This window comes from Aptenodytes patagonicus, chromosome 5 (genome assembly GCF_965638725.1).
Source record: "Aptenodytes patagonicus chromosome 5, bAptPat1.pri.cur, whole genome shotgun sequence".
Lineage (NCBI taxonomy): Eukaryota > Metazoa > Chordata > Aves > Sphenisciformes > Spheniscidae > Aptenodytes > Aptenodytes patagonicus.
This window is the reverse complement of record NC_134953.1, coordinates 24,280,576-24,294,354: the sequence shown is the minus strand read 5'-3', so window position 1 is coordinate 24,294,354 and position 13,779 is coordinate 24,280,576. Positions and strand designations below refer to the sequence as shown.

The 13,779-nt window shown below is 37.9% G+C and overlaps 1 protein-coding gene across 2 annotated transcripts in view; it reads right to left on the bottom strand.

Annotated features, from left to right (window-relative positions):
• The window catches only part of ATRNL1 (attractin like 1), a 555,427-nt gene that overhangs the window by 447,123 nt on the left and 94,525 nt on the right, over positions 1-13,779 (bottom strand). For both annotated transcript variants that reach the window (XM_076339089.1, XM_076339090.1), the window contains exons 9-10: positions 9,349-9,532; positions 2,456-2,610 (exon numbers count right to left, since the gene is read on the bottom strand). In XM_076339089.1, coding sequence (XP_076195204.1) covers positions 2,456-2,610; positions 9,349-9,532 — 339 coding nt within the window. The remainder of the gene's footprint in view (positions 1-2,455; positions 2,611-9,348; positions 9,533-13,779) is intronic.

The following is a 13,779-nucleotide window of genomic DNA, read 5'->3' as shown; positions in this document are numbered from 1 at the left end:
ACTGGCAGGAAATAGCACATATATGTTCCATGTACTTAATCTACCAATTATTTTCTTATGAGAGCAAACACAGAGTGGTTGATATCGATACACAAAGCCATAAAGAGTCATCAAGTAGTCCTATAAAAAGGATCTTGTCTCACCCTCTTCTACAACTGTATTCAGATAATGAACGCTTGTCAAAAATAGATCCAGGCACTATCCACAAGCTATTCTCAACAGGATCATGCACGAGTCCATTTCCCAGACTGCTCTGACACATTTCCCAATTTTTAGTTCCCAGGACAAGTGGCTGTGTTTTTTGGCCCAAATATGACCTATGTGTTTGTATTTGCAGCCTATGCATAAAATATGGACATGAACATTAGGGAAGGGAAAACCTATTTATGGTAAGAACAACAGTGGCAATAAACAAGACAGGAAACAGATTATGGACTCATTAAATTCCCTTAGATTTACAACCTCCACAATCCTATAGGGAGGCTTTTCCATAACTGCACAGCTCTAATGATTGGAACCATTCTACAGACTTAAAGCTTACACTCATCTAGTTTTGTCTTGAGACCCTCTTTTACCTTAAACAGTTTTCCTCCAAAGTGTATTCTTATCATATATTTATAAACAACAATCTTTTCTAATCTCAGGCACTCTCTTGCAAAATTAAATATACCACATCCTTTTATTATCTCCTAAAGCCTCCTCATGCTTCAGCTGGCCTTAACACAACTTGCCATGCAGAGCCCTGTTTGAGTTTGTCTTTCTTAAATGTGTGTTGCCAAAATTCTACAAAATTATGCAGGGCCTTGAGAATGGCTTCAATGCTTCTTTCTTTTCATTAGGACTGCACAGGCAACTTCCATAGCCACATGACGCTCCTGACTCGGACACACAAGCTACTGTCATTTCCAGCAACGTGCCTTCAGTTTGTAGGAGAAAATTCTTATCATTTCCTAAGTGTAGGACTTATACCTTGTTCCATTAAACATTATCTCACATCGACTGTCATTTCCAATCATCTCATTCTCCCTGAATGACAGTCCAGCCTCCTCCCAGCTGGTTGTCAGCAAAGTTTTGTGGGGTTCTTTTGTTACTATTCACTTCTACTTTTGAACTCGGGTAACTGGGAATGAATGCTGTATTTTGACATTCGTACTGCATACTAGCAGGCTTTGGTGCTTCAGAAGTAAACTTTTTTTTAGCATCCTCCTAAGACTATCTTCTGTCCCATGAAACCAAGCACAAAGAGCTTAGCCTTTTTCATTGCGCTGTTGTCCATAGAAACACAGTTTATCCTTAACGTAACGATGCAAAAGTATCCACAGTCTATTATTGCCGTGATTCATTTAATGTAGTTATCCCAGTAGTCTATATGGGGGAGTATCCCCCAGAATTTTCCTCCCACTCAGTAAGACTGCTCACACTAGGCTGTGGGTGGGGTATTGCTCCATGTGAAACAGACACATACCGAGGCAGTTATCCTGATCAAGTAATGTACTTCAGTCTCAAAGCCAAGAATCTTTTAATCAATACTCTAATCTGAAATGCATCGGAGGAGGCAGGAGGAGGAGAGAACAACTTGTCAGAGGAAGATATCCAGCAAAATCCATTCGTCTCAGCTATCAGCCCCAACCTGTGTCTATTCAGCTACAACCAGCTATCTCCCACAATCAGTCTCCCAAGAGGCTGTTTCTCTACGCTCTGCTTCTTGTGGTGTGGACTTCCTATGTTTCCAGATTGCTCTTCAGCTTGCGGCAGCTGAACCATTCTTCGTTTCCTGAGCATCACCACCTGACGACCCCTGCCTCGCCTTTCAGGCTGCTGCCTACCTTGACTTCTCCACTCCCTGATTTTCAATTCAGGCCCATTGTGGTGCTTTCATATAAGCACTGAGCAATGCATTTTCCAAACTGCCACCAATTCCAAACCTTTTTAGGAACCTCTCAAATGTTACTTGTGGGGAAATGTTTTGGTTTCGCTTTTGGGAGGTTTTGGTGTGTTTTTTGTTTGTTTGGGGTTTTGGGGGGGGTTGGCTTTTTTTTTTTTTTAAATTCTAGCATCATACTTTATTAGTACTATGTAGATATTCAGTATTAAAAAAAAAAATCAATCAACACTTGGAGGTAATAACCACTAGGGTCTCTGTTCAACACACTTTCATAACACCAAAATACACCAATTCTTGCAATTCATTTAGTGACATATCTGCTATTCATATTATAAGACAGTATTAGGCACATTTTTATAAATTGATCATTTTAGCTACTATGCTTTGTGCCACAAACCAAAAACTTAAGACTTTTATGGAACAAAAGCCTGTTTTCAATTTTACAATATAAATTATTTATAACTTGAAGGTGTTTGGGATCAAGACTTTAAAGGATCACATTAGCTTGAATGAGAAAGCAACACAGTGATATTTAAAACTTAAATGCAAAAAATACAATACAATACATACCTATATCATATGCAAGAAAGTCAGCAGAAAAGCACTTTGCACCATTACTCAGGGAAGTATCATTATGAGTGTTTCCACCAAAAATGAGCATAGCTCCGTTTATTAAGACAGCTGAATGAAGATACCTTGCAAAGCCACTCTCTTTCAAAATAGTCCTGCAAAATATAAGAATAAATTAATACCTACTAACATGTGAGAAACTATATATACACGTCAAGAAAATTTATATATGAAAACAATATAAAATACAAGGAAAACACTAAACTAAAGCTATTACTCAGTAAATATGATTAAATGTATTCTGATTGTTTCAAAGATTATGAATTTTCTCATGTTACAACAAATATATTTAGCATTCATTTAAAATGATGTCCTGGTTTCAGCTGGGATAGAGTTAATTTCCTTCCTAGTAGCTGGTACAGTGCTGTGTTTTGGATTTAGGATGAGAATAATGTTGATAACGCACCGATGTTTTAGTTGTTGCTAAGTAGTGCTTACACTAGTCAAGGACTTTCCAGCTTCTCATGCCCTGCTAGCGAGAAGCTGGGAGGGGGCACAGCCAGGACAGCTGACCCAAACTGGCCAAAGGGACATTCCATACCATGTGACATCATGCTCAGTATATAAACCAGGGGGAGTTGGCCAAGGGGTGGTGACTGCTGCTCGGGGACTGGCTGGGCATCAGTCGGCGGGTGGTGAGCAATTGCATTGTACATCACTTATTTTGTATATTTTTATCATTATTATTATTATTTTCCCTTCCTTTTCTGTCCTGTTAAACTGTCTTTATCTCAACCCATGAATTTTACTTTTTTTTTTTTTTCCTGATTCTCTCCCCCATCCCACTGTGGGGGGAGGGAGTAAGCAAACAGCTGTGTGGTGTTTAGCTGCCTGACAGGTTTAAACCACAACAGTCCTTTCCATATGACGATGGTGCGCTCCGTACAAACTTCTGCCACATGGGTTGTATGCACTTGACTTCATCTGGGTCTTTGGATAACTGCTCGTTGTTCAGGTCATCATAAATCACGTCCAGCACGGCTAATTCCCTCAGGTACTGGATACCTTTCTCCATGGTGGTCCACTTGCCTGGGTGACATATGACATCTTCCTTGAAGGGATACCTTTCCTTCACACCTGAGAGGAGTCGCCTCCAGAGGCTGAGGGATTGTGCCCCTTTTCCAATCACTTTGTCAATGCCCCCTTCCCTAGAAAGGGATCCCAGCTGCTTGGCTCCTTTACCCTCTAATTCCAGGCTACTGGCCCCATTATCCCAGCATCGGAGCAGCCAGGTGACAATGTGCTCGCCTGGATGACAGCTGAAATCTTTTCGCATATCTCGCAGCTTACTCAGGGATAGGGATCGGGTGGTTACCATCTCATTTATGGCTTCTGCCTCCTCTTCCTTCTCCTGTTCTCATGATGGCCTGGTTCATCTTCATCCCTTACTAAATGAGCTGATGTTCTTGTGTATTTCTTCTTGTGTATAAGGGTGACTGATACCAGCACGGGTTGGTTCTCTGGTTCAGCTGCGGTGCCTGTCGTCAGGGTTTGACTAGCCGCGGTGCCTGTCGCCGGGGTTGATCTCTGGTTGGCATTCTTAAATAATTGTTTAACCATAAACAAGACTTGAACCACATTGAGGAGACATAGCAATAGGGACATGCTGATTTGAACATCCCAAGGATATTCAGAATGCTTAAAGGCTGCTGTAACTAGCCTGAAGGAGAAAGGGAAGGTGAAGGAGTGGGGGAAAGCGTCCCCCTCTGTCTCCCCCATAGATTGGTTCCCTGAGGAGAAAACGTAAAGAGTGTAATTATTAATAGCTTCCAAAAGGTGGCTCCCGAGGTACAGAGATGACGGCAATGCCAAGTACAAATACCCGATTAGTTTCACGACCAATAATTTTATCATATCATAAAGCAGTATTACACAGTGCAGCAAAATGATATCCTTGATCCAGCTCCCAGAGGTGACGGACAGCACAACAGGGAACATGTACAGCAAGTAAGGTGTTACATAACACAACTCTGAGAGCAGGCACAACAACTGAGAGTAAATTAATCAACATTGTGACCAGCGACTATTAAACCAATATGATGAATGCTTATAACAAATTTGCCTTAACACGCTCTGGCCAGATCTGTCGTCATCTCAACCCTTCGTGCCCCATGTTGGGCGCCAAAAGGACTGCTGTGGTTTAATCTGGCAGGCAGCTAAACACCACACAGCCGTTTGCTCACTCCGCCCCCCAGTGCGATGGGGGAGAGAATTGGGAAAAAAAGTAAAATTCATGGCTTGAGATAAAGACAGAAAAGGACGGGAAAATAATAATAATAATGATAAAAGAATATACAAAATAAGTGACGCACAATGCAATTGCTCACCACCCACCGACCGATGCCCAGCCAGCTCCTGAGCAGCGGTCACGCCCCCCAGCCAACTCCCCACAGTTGATGTACTGAGCATGACGTCACATGCTATGGAATGTCCCTTGGGCCAGTTTGGGTCAGCTGTCCCGGCTGTGCCCCCTCCCAGCTTCTTGTGCCCCTCCAGCCTTCTCAGTCGGTAGAGCATGGGAAACTGAGAAGTCCTTGGCTAGTGTAAGCGCTACTTAGCAACAACTAAAACATCGGTGTGTTATCAACATTATTCTCATCCTAAATCCAAAACACAGCACTGTACCAGCTACTAGGAAGGAAATTAACTCTGTCCCCGATGAAACCAGGACAAATGCCATTAATTTTTTTCTAATTAAAAAAAAAGTTTGTCAAATAACTTATCAGAAAAAATTATATCATGTTTACATTTTTCAGAAGTGATTAATGATATGGTTAATTTTACTCAAAACTGAGTGAAAACCTATTCATATTATTAATTCTGATTCTTATATATCCTTAGCCAAGTTGGTTTTTTGCTCAAGAAATGCAATAAAGAACTCTTTAGAAGGCTAAAAGAATCATTAGACCATCCTAAGTATTGGAAAAGGAGAAACTTTTTTTTTTTTTTTTTAATTAATTGAACACTCAGACCTGGAAAAGAAATGGTAGAAGTCATTCTAGGTACGATGAAACACACTTGCACTGCTTCATAAATATATTCAGGCTGGCAAACTCAAACACAGAATTTCAGTACCAAAAAAAAAAAAAAGTAGTCCACGCACATTGAGTCTTCATTCATTTTAGCCTGTGTCTGTGCAGTTTTGCTTTGTGCCAGAGCAATAACATGGGCCCAACAGTAGCCAAGAGCTATCAATACCACAGTTTTAAAGTGGCAGGTGTGGGGCTAGTAGAGAGAACAGAATACAAACTTGATTCAATCACAGCAAATAAATCTTAGCAAGGGAGAGAGTAACCATTTGTAGGTTTTGCCAGCTTGAATTAGTTAAGTAGACCAGCTGTAGAAATGTTTGTGAAGAGCTGATTATATCGCCAGTACAGAATATTATTTACATTCCCCTAATAACCTTTTGTGTCAGTAATCTAACAGTTTTCAAGTTTAGACTCTCACTTTCACTTGTGTTACTGCACGCTGCTCACACCTACAATTAAACTGTTCTGTCATTCGTTTCCTGTAATGAACATACTGACTTGACAATCCTTTCCTCTGATTGAATAATACTGTCTCTCTTGAATCACACTTATAACATTTGTTCAGTATTTTTACATCATCATAGGGTTTGGGGAGAGGGTTTAAAGTATGTCTCATTGTTTTGACATAACGATGTAAATCAATCAATAAACTTGAGATATTTTTTAAGTAAAAAGAGATCGTATGTTTAACCATCTGAGAGAAAGGCATTAAACTTAAGTTCTACATTGTCATTTAAATAGAGTCCCCCCTACCCCTAGAAAGTAACATCAAAGGAAATACCAAAGACTAAATGAAAGTAAATGAGATTTTTTTTTTAATTGCTTAAAAATGCAATAATTCTTTCAAGCCACCAGCATATCCACCAATGTGCTTCTGGTTTTAACCCTTTTTTTTTTTGTTCTGTTAAGTGACTTGCATTTTTGTTGTGTATTTCTGATTAATATACTTTGAAAATAGAGCACCACATAAGTGTGTTTTTCTAACCAGGAATTAGCTTGATACAGAACACTTATGGTACCTACCCAGAAAAACGTGATATTTGGTCTCAACTCATCAGTTAGCAACATATAAAATTAGGAATGACAAAGAAATAGAATAAGACATTATTTTTAACAGTTATTTTCAACTAGCAATAGAGGAATAGTGCTGCAATGAGTTGAAAGAATGGTAATATACTAAGAACATGTTGTCCTTATCCATTTGGACTATAGATTTCTTTTTGTCTTTTGCTTCACCAGTTTTCTACAGCTCCTACCTCCTAATTTACATTAATTGCTATACACTAGGCTCTGTCTTGATTATCCTGCCTTGCAGCTGTCTACAAGTAGTTGTCTTCATCACTAAAGGCCTAAAGAGCCGTACAGTGTTCTGGGGAAAACTAAGGACTCTCTCCTCTCCACAGTGGATATAATAGCAATCCCCACAGTTTTTCTTTGGGCTACTCACTTATCTACTTGTCACCCAACTGCGTTGCCCCAGCCCTGGTCCCCACATTGTAGGGGGCCCGGGGGGGTGGGGGGTGTGTCCCTAATTTTTGTATATTGTGTACTGAGTTTCATCCATCCTGACAACAGTAACTTTTCTGCAAGATTCAGCAGAAGTAGAAGAGTAATACAGACCAAGTTTGTTAATTTGGGCATGATTTTCACTATTCATTAGCATTACTGATGAGAGCAATCTTCATAACTCTCCAACATGTATCAACCCCATGCAAATTATGTGAGAGTCTCAGCACGCTTTACACTGAATTCATTATTTATGCACATATACGTGTATCTGCAAACATTAGTCCATGTTAACTATACCAAAACCAAGTGTTGCATACAGCAGCATGATATTATAATGGTAATAATAGAAATACCCAGGAGCCAGCAGGTGCTTCCACTGTTTCAGCCCATTATCTAAGCCCAGCACCACGTTGCCCCCCAGTTGCCAACTGCAGCAGTATGCAAGTAATGCAAAGCAATGCAGGTATTACAAACACTGGAATTCTCCATCATATATTAGAAATAATGTTCACACTTGGAATTAAAATATCGCCCCCTCCCATTCCAAGAACCATAAAGCTTATGCCTGATTTATATGATGAAATGAAAACCCACATGCCACTGAATAAAACAAGTAATCAGCTTTGTATACTAAGACTTTGAATATCAAGAAGGGGGCTTACAAGAAAGCTGGAGAGGGACTTTTTACAAGGGCATGTCGTGATAGGACAAGGGGTAATGGTTTTAAACTGAAAGAGGGTAGATTTAGATTATCTATAAGGAAGAAATTGTTCACTATGAGGGTGGTGAGGCACTGGAACAGGTTGCCCAGAGAGGTTGTAGATGCCCCATCCCTGGAAGTGTTCAAGGCCAGGTTGGACGGGGCCTTGAGCAACCTGGTCTAGTGGAAGGTGTCCCTGCCCATGGCAAGGGGCTTGGAACTAGATGATCTTTAAGGTCCCTTCCAACCCAAACCATTCTATGATTCTATGACTTAGTGAAACATATGAACCTCAGACAGATCAGACAGAGAAACAGAGTGAATGCAAGAGAAAAACAGAGACAGTGAGGACAAGCAGATGCGAGTGTGAAAAAAGCCACGTACATGGGCATGAGAAAGCTGTCATGACTCCACCTCTTCCTCATACCCCACCTAGCCAGTGGCATGTTCTGGCTCAGTTGCCTCACCGAGTTCTTTGAATACTGAGTATAAGAAGTCACAGATACAGTAAACAAAGATTTTATTACTACATAAGTGTCATTACTCCATTCTCTCAGCCAGTTTTCAGTCCCATAGTACAATTGACTTCCAGTGTAATACTCATGAAACGAATAAAAGTTAAGTTCTCTACATGCTGCAGAGAATGCCACATTAGTATAGATAGAAGCATTCATTATTAGTTTTTATATGAATAATGAATAAAAATATTCCAATAATTATTATTATACTGTTGAACAGACCTTCAAAGGATACAGTATCACTTTGTTCCAAGAATAGAGTATAATAAGAGAGCATTAAAATTCCAGCCATTTAAAAATACATTAAAAGGGACAAAAAATTCTTGTAATAATGTTGCCAAGTGCCATGAGTTAGTGGCATTCAAAATCAAGAGCCCCAGTGAAATCAAACCCACGTTTCCAACATCTGAGAGCAAGTCTTGTGTGCTTAAAGTTAAGCCATTAGTGCTCAACAAAAATATTAAATTGCAAGAATAAAATGTTCTGAGAAATAGTTCTTGACTCAAATCATCTCTAAGGTAAGAAAAAACATTTAAGGTCACTTTCTATACATAACATATAAGTAGCATTCATAAGTTACAATAAACTTGAGGGACATGGAACTGACAAAAATAGAAACACCAAGAATATTAATAACTAATGATCCCTATACAATATCAGGAATTTTCTCTGATTTCTGATAATTTTGTGAAAAATAACCTTCCACAGTTCTAAGATTTCTCTGCTTATTTATACAACAGGCACTTGAATGTGCATCACCAGTATATTCATACCATGTGGAAACAGTACACATGTACTATTTCTGCATGGTGGTTATGTCTGGACAGGAGAACCTTTTCTTAATTTGTAGAACATGTGCAAAGCTTCCTCCCTGCCATTCCTTTGATGTGTAGCTCCATTAATCCCTTGGCTAAAGTCTAATCCCTCACCACAATTCTTCCATTTTGTTGCAGGGAATGTACTGTTCTGCAACGTGCAAAGGATATGGAGGTGCCTACGTGACTTTACTCTACACTTATGTTTTCTTCTTCAGTAACAAACAACTTAGTTTCTTACGTTATAAACCCCACTTACCATGTCCGAGTATTAACTTCATATCTGTAAAGATCATCCACCAAACCATATTTATTGCCAGGTAATGCTTTGTATCCACCATGGACATAAACAGATTTTGTCAGTTCATCATAGACACTAGTATGGCCATATCCACCTTGCACAATTGCTCCTTTTGTTTCTGGTACGAGCCAAGAGTTAGACCCTGCAACAGATGTACAAAAGACACAGGTTTTAGGCTTAACACTAAGCCTAAACTTAGTGTTTAAGTTTAGTGAGCCTTAACACTCAATACTAGGAGTTTTAAGTATATAAAATCATTTTCACTATAATTCTAAACACAGCAATAACTAGGGACTTGTTTTAAGAAGTAATTTTATAGCAATGTATCAAAATACCTGCAGTTGGATAATGTTATTAGACTATTATCTGTTATTCTTAATTAAATCACAAATACATCATTGTTACAGGTGCCAGGCAGTATCTCATACTCTCCCATGTGTGAGTTCAGCACACACACATAACAAAAAAAAAAAAAAGCCCAAACCTTTTGGAAAATATGAAATTAAGAGTTACAATTAATTCTCTCTCAACCTTAACTTTGTCCAGCCAGAGATGGCTGATGAGAATTCAGTGCTCCAGCTACTTCAGCTGCGTTAGGAACACCTGTACTAAATCAAGGGGAAACTGTCTGGAGAAGCCTGCCAGAAACTGAACTGCTGTGAGTTGTGAGAAGCATGTAATGTAAGGTAGCTCAAAGTACATATGGATACAGATAGACACTTTGCTAGTAAACTGTAAGATTATTGAGTTAAATCAGTTTCCAACTACTGTTTCTTAGTTATTTAACTGCAAATATACCTACTCGGTTGCTGAAAATTCACAAAAGGATAATTTGATAGCAGCTCATTAAACTGGCACTTAAATCCACATTTTACATCACATCATTAATAACTGCAGAGAGACACCAAATAAAACCATTCACAAGAGCCGTTATGACTGAAGAATAAAACACAATTGGAAACTATTTTACCATAGCAATAAAAAAGGCAGAGAGGTTAAGTGACTTCTTGTTGCCTGTGGCCCTGAAATTTCCATTTTTTTCCCCTCCATCTTCCCAGCTGATGACATAAGCCACAAAAAGAGCAAGCCAGGAAGTATTTCCTATAGCCTATTCAAAAGAGCCTATGATGATTAGGCAGCCAGTTCTATGGATGTGATATGGAAGAAATAATTCACTTACAGCCTCTTGAAGATTATGTAAGAAGAACAGAAAGTGTGGACAAGGACTTCCAAAATGGAGCAGTCTCCTAATTCTTAACCTAAATTGGCTGCCATTATAAAAGTTATTTATCCAAGGCTAGCACACAACACCGTACACCTTGCTTCATCTGAAAGTTAGTTTAAATTCCATTTCCATTTTTATCTGACATTATGTAGGTAGTTTAAGATTACCTCTTTTTCCTTCGGATTCTTCTGTTCAGTGAAAAGACTCATAATTTCAGTTATTACTGTTCCTATTCTACTTGCATTAAATGGTTTCCAGGCACTGCCTCTATAAGCAAGTTACATTTTTTTCAGTAACGAGTGCTTATAGCAAGTTATAAAGAACAGATTAAACTGGAAGACTTGTGCTGATTTTTTGTGTGTATGAATGCTGATATTTGTGTAATACACTGTTTATATCTGACACAGTATATTTACATTATTTATATGTAGTGTAATGTAACTAGTATTTTATTCCAGTCTCTAGTTGGATATTATCAAGCTATTAAGAACTGCAACTCTGAACACAAACATCAAATCTGTACCAATAATACTGTATTTTACATACATATTACCTTGCTAACAAATAGATGTACTTGACACAATTTATGTAAGAGGGTTGGTGAGGAGTCAACCTACAGATACATCTTTATCACCAACACTGTCCTCATTTTTTCAATTAAATAGTGATCAGTCTAAAGATTGGCATATATGCTTTTCAGGGAAAAATGACTATTTCTCTACATAAATTTACACAATGGTGTTGATCATATGCATAATAGAATATTTTGCATTTATATCTGACTGGTTCATGTAGCATTTAGAACACTGTCACAGTAAAATTGCATATTGCATAGCTTTACATGACTTGCGCAGAAATATGAATAGCTGTTCCTTCTTGCATAATAAAAACCATATGCTATGGATAACTACCTAAACTTGAGAACAGAGGTCCAGCAACATCTTTCTGAAATAAAAGTCAAAAGCAGTATTACAGTTTCTCCTTCTATTTCCCATTCTAAAATTTAGTTGAGCTGTCTGAATTTTGAATACTGAAATGTATATATGCAGTTTTGATCTCTTTCACACTTCTTCAGCATCTTAAATATTGCATCATTCAGACAAAAAAAATACACCTCTGTCTGAATTTAAAGACATTACTATGCATATGATCTGCTTTGTTTGGTTTTTTCTTAAACAATTCATTGATATGGATCTTCACCTAAATTTTTTTAAACAGAAATCCAATTTTTATTGAAGGTATTTACATAGCACTTCTCATACTCAAAGAGATCCCACTCTTTCTATCATTAGATCAGATGAAGTACTCGATTGACCAAATCAGTCATGCGAAACTCTGCATCCTCAACAGCTTAAAAGCCAAATACAGAAAGAGCTCTATGAATAAACAAACTAAAAATAAGGAAATAGGATTGTTTTTATTTCACAGATTTCAATCTGTAAGTCTAATAGACAGTATAAAAATAATGTCAAATGAATTTTCAAAAAAAAAAAATCACAAAAAAGAAAATAATTCCAGTAATAGGGGCTTTTACTTTTCATTTGTAATTTGACATTTTTCATCAGCATCTGGGCAATCTTCCAGAGAATTCTACCACATAAAATTTCTCTTGAAATGCTTAGGCAAGTCACTATGATAACTTCAGATAATTAAATCTGTCAGATACTAAACAGCTGGACACAGTTACATGCTGCAATATTCTGGTCACCTTTGTCAAACGGAATCATGGACTTCATGTCCAGCTTTACCATGATGATTTCCAGGAGACTGATCAAGTGAAAGAAAAAAAAGAAAAAAGGCATCTACAAAAACATGTAAACAGAAAAACTAATTACAGCTGAGATAAAAGCTAAACTCATTAATTTAATGTACTGAAGCTGGGGGTATGACTCCATTCCAAAATTCTGACAGACACAGCAAGTGAAATTGCAGGCCCAGTAGCAAGCATTTTAAACAAAGCTGGTTAGATATTACCAAAGAATGGCAACCATAGTGCTGACATTAAAGTCCAGAGGGAGGAGAGACAAGATCTGGACAATTACAGACCTTAACCTTGCCTCAGTAATACACAAAGGTTTAGAACAAAGGTTTTTTTAAAAAAGGATAAATTAAAAAATGTTGAAATAATGGGAAACTGTTTCAATGGACAATATAAATGTACCAAACTGTTTACATCACATTTACCTGAAAAACAGTTATCTACAGAAGGAAGCGTAGGTGTTCTCAGTATCTGGGCTTCAGTAAGGTCCTTACTATAGTGTCACAATGGGGAAATTAGTAAATAAGCCATTATAACAGAATGGGATTTGGGCACTGAACAAGAAGTAGCTTTGAACAATGTTGAGAGGTGCTGGGATTACTAGGGAGACTTCCTAAGGATCAGAATGGGTGCATTTTATGACACTGTCACAAATTGAAGGTGTAATAATTGCATAAATTTAAACACTATCAATTCACAGAAGCAGCAGAAAAACATGCAGAATGAAATGGATGATCTTGGCTACTGGAAAAACTGGATCAAAATTCAACATAACTTAAAGATATTGTGCACTGGGATTAGCAACATGACCTTCTATAAAATGGAAGCTCATCAGTTGATAATGACTGAGAAGAATGAGTAGGAGCACTGCTTCATCAGAGAAAGTCTATGAGCCATTAATGACTTTCTCATGGATGCAGTACAAATGTCATTTTACTACATACCAAGTGAGCTGTTCCCAATAAAGTAGGATTAAGTTTATTTAGCCAGGCACTGGTGAAATCTCACCTAGAATATCCCACAGGCTTTTCTAATCATCCATGTTCAAAAGAGATGAACTCCTTGTGGAAAAGGTACAGAGATGAACTATTAGAATGAGAGCAGAATAGATGAGGTTGCCTTAATCAGTCTTGCAAAATGGAGGATTGGTTTCTATAAATATAATTCAAAAAGACTTCAAGGAAGGGAGATGAGCTGCTTACATTAAACAATGTATCACCCAGAAAACAAGTGAATATAAACTGGCCATTGATAAAGGTAGGCTATGAATTAGAAGATGCCTAGTCACTAAAATTATAACCAATTTTCCAATGACACTGTGAACAAAACCTGAACTGTTTAAGATTAATCCTCATATATTTTTGAAAGAAATTATAAAATATGGTGTTTACATTTAAAAATATTT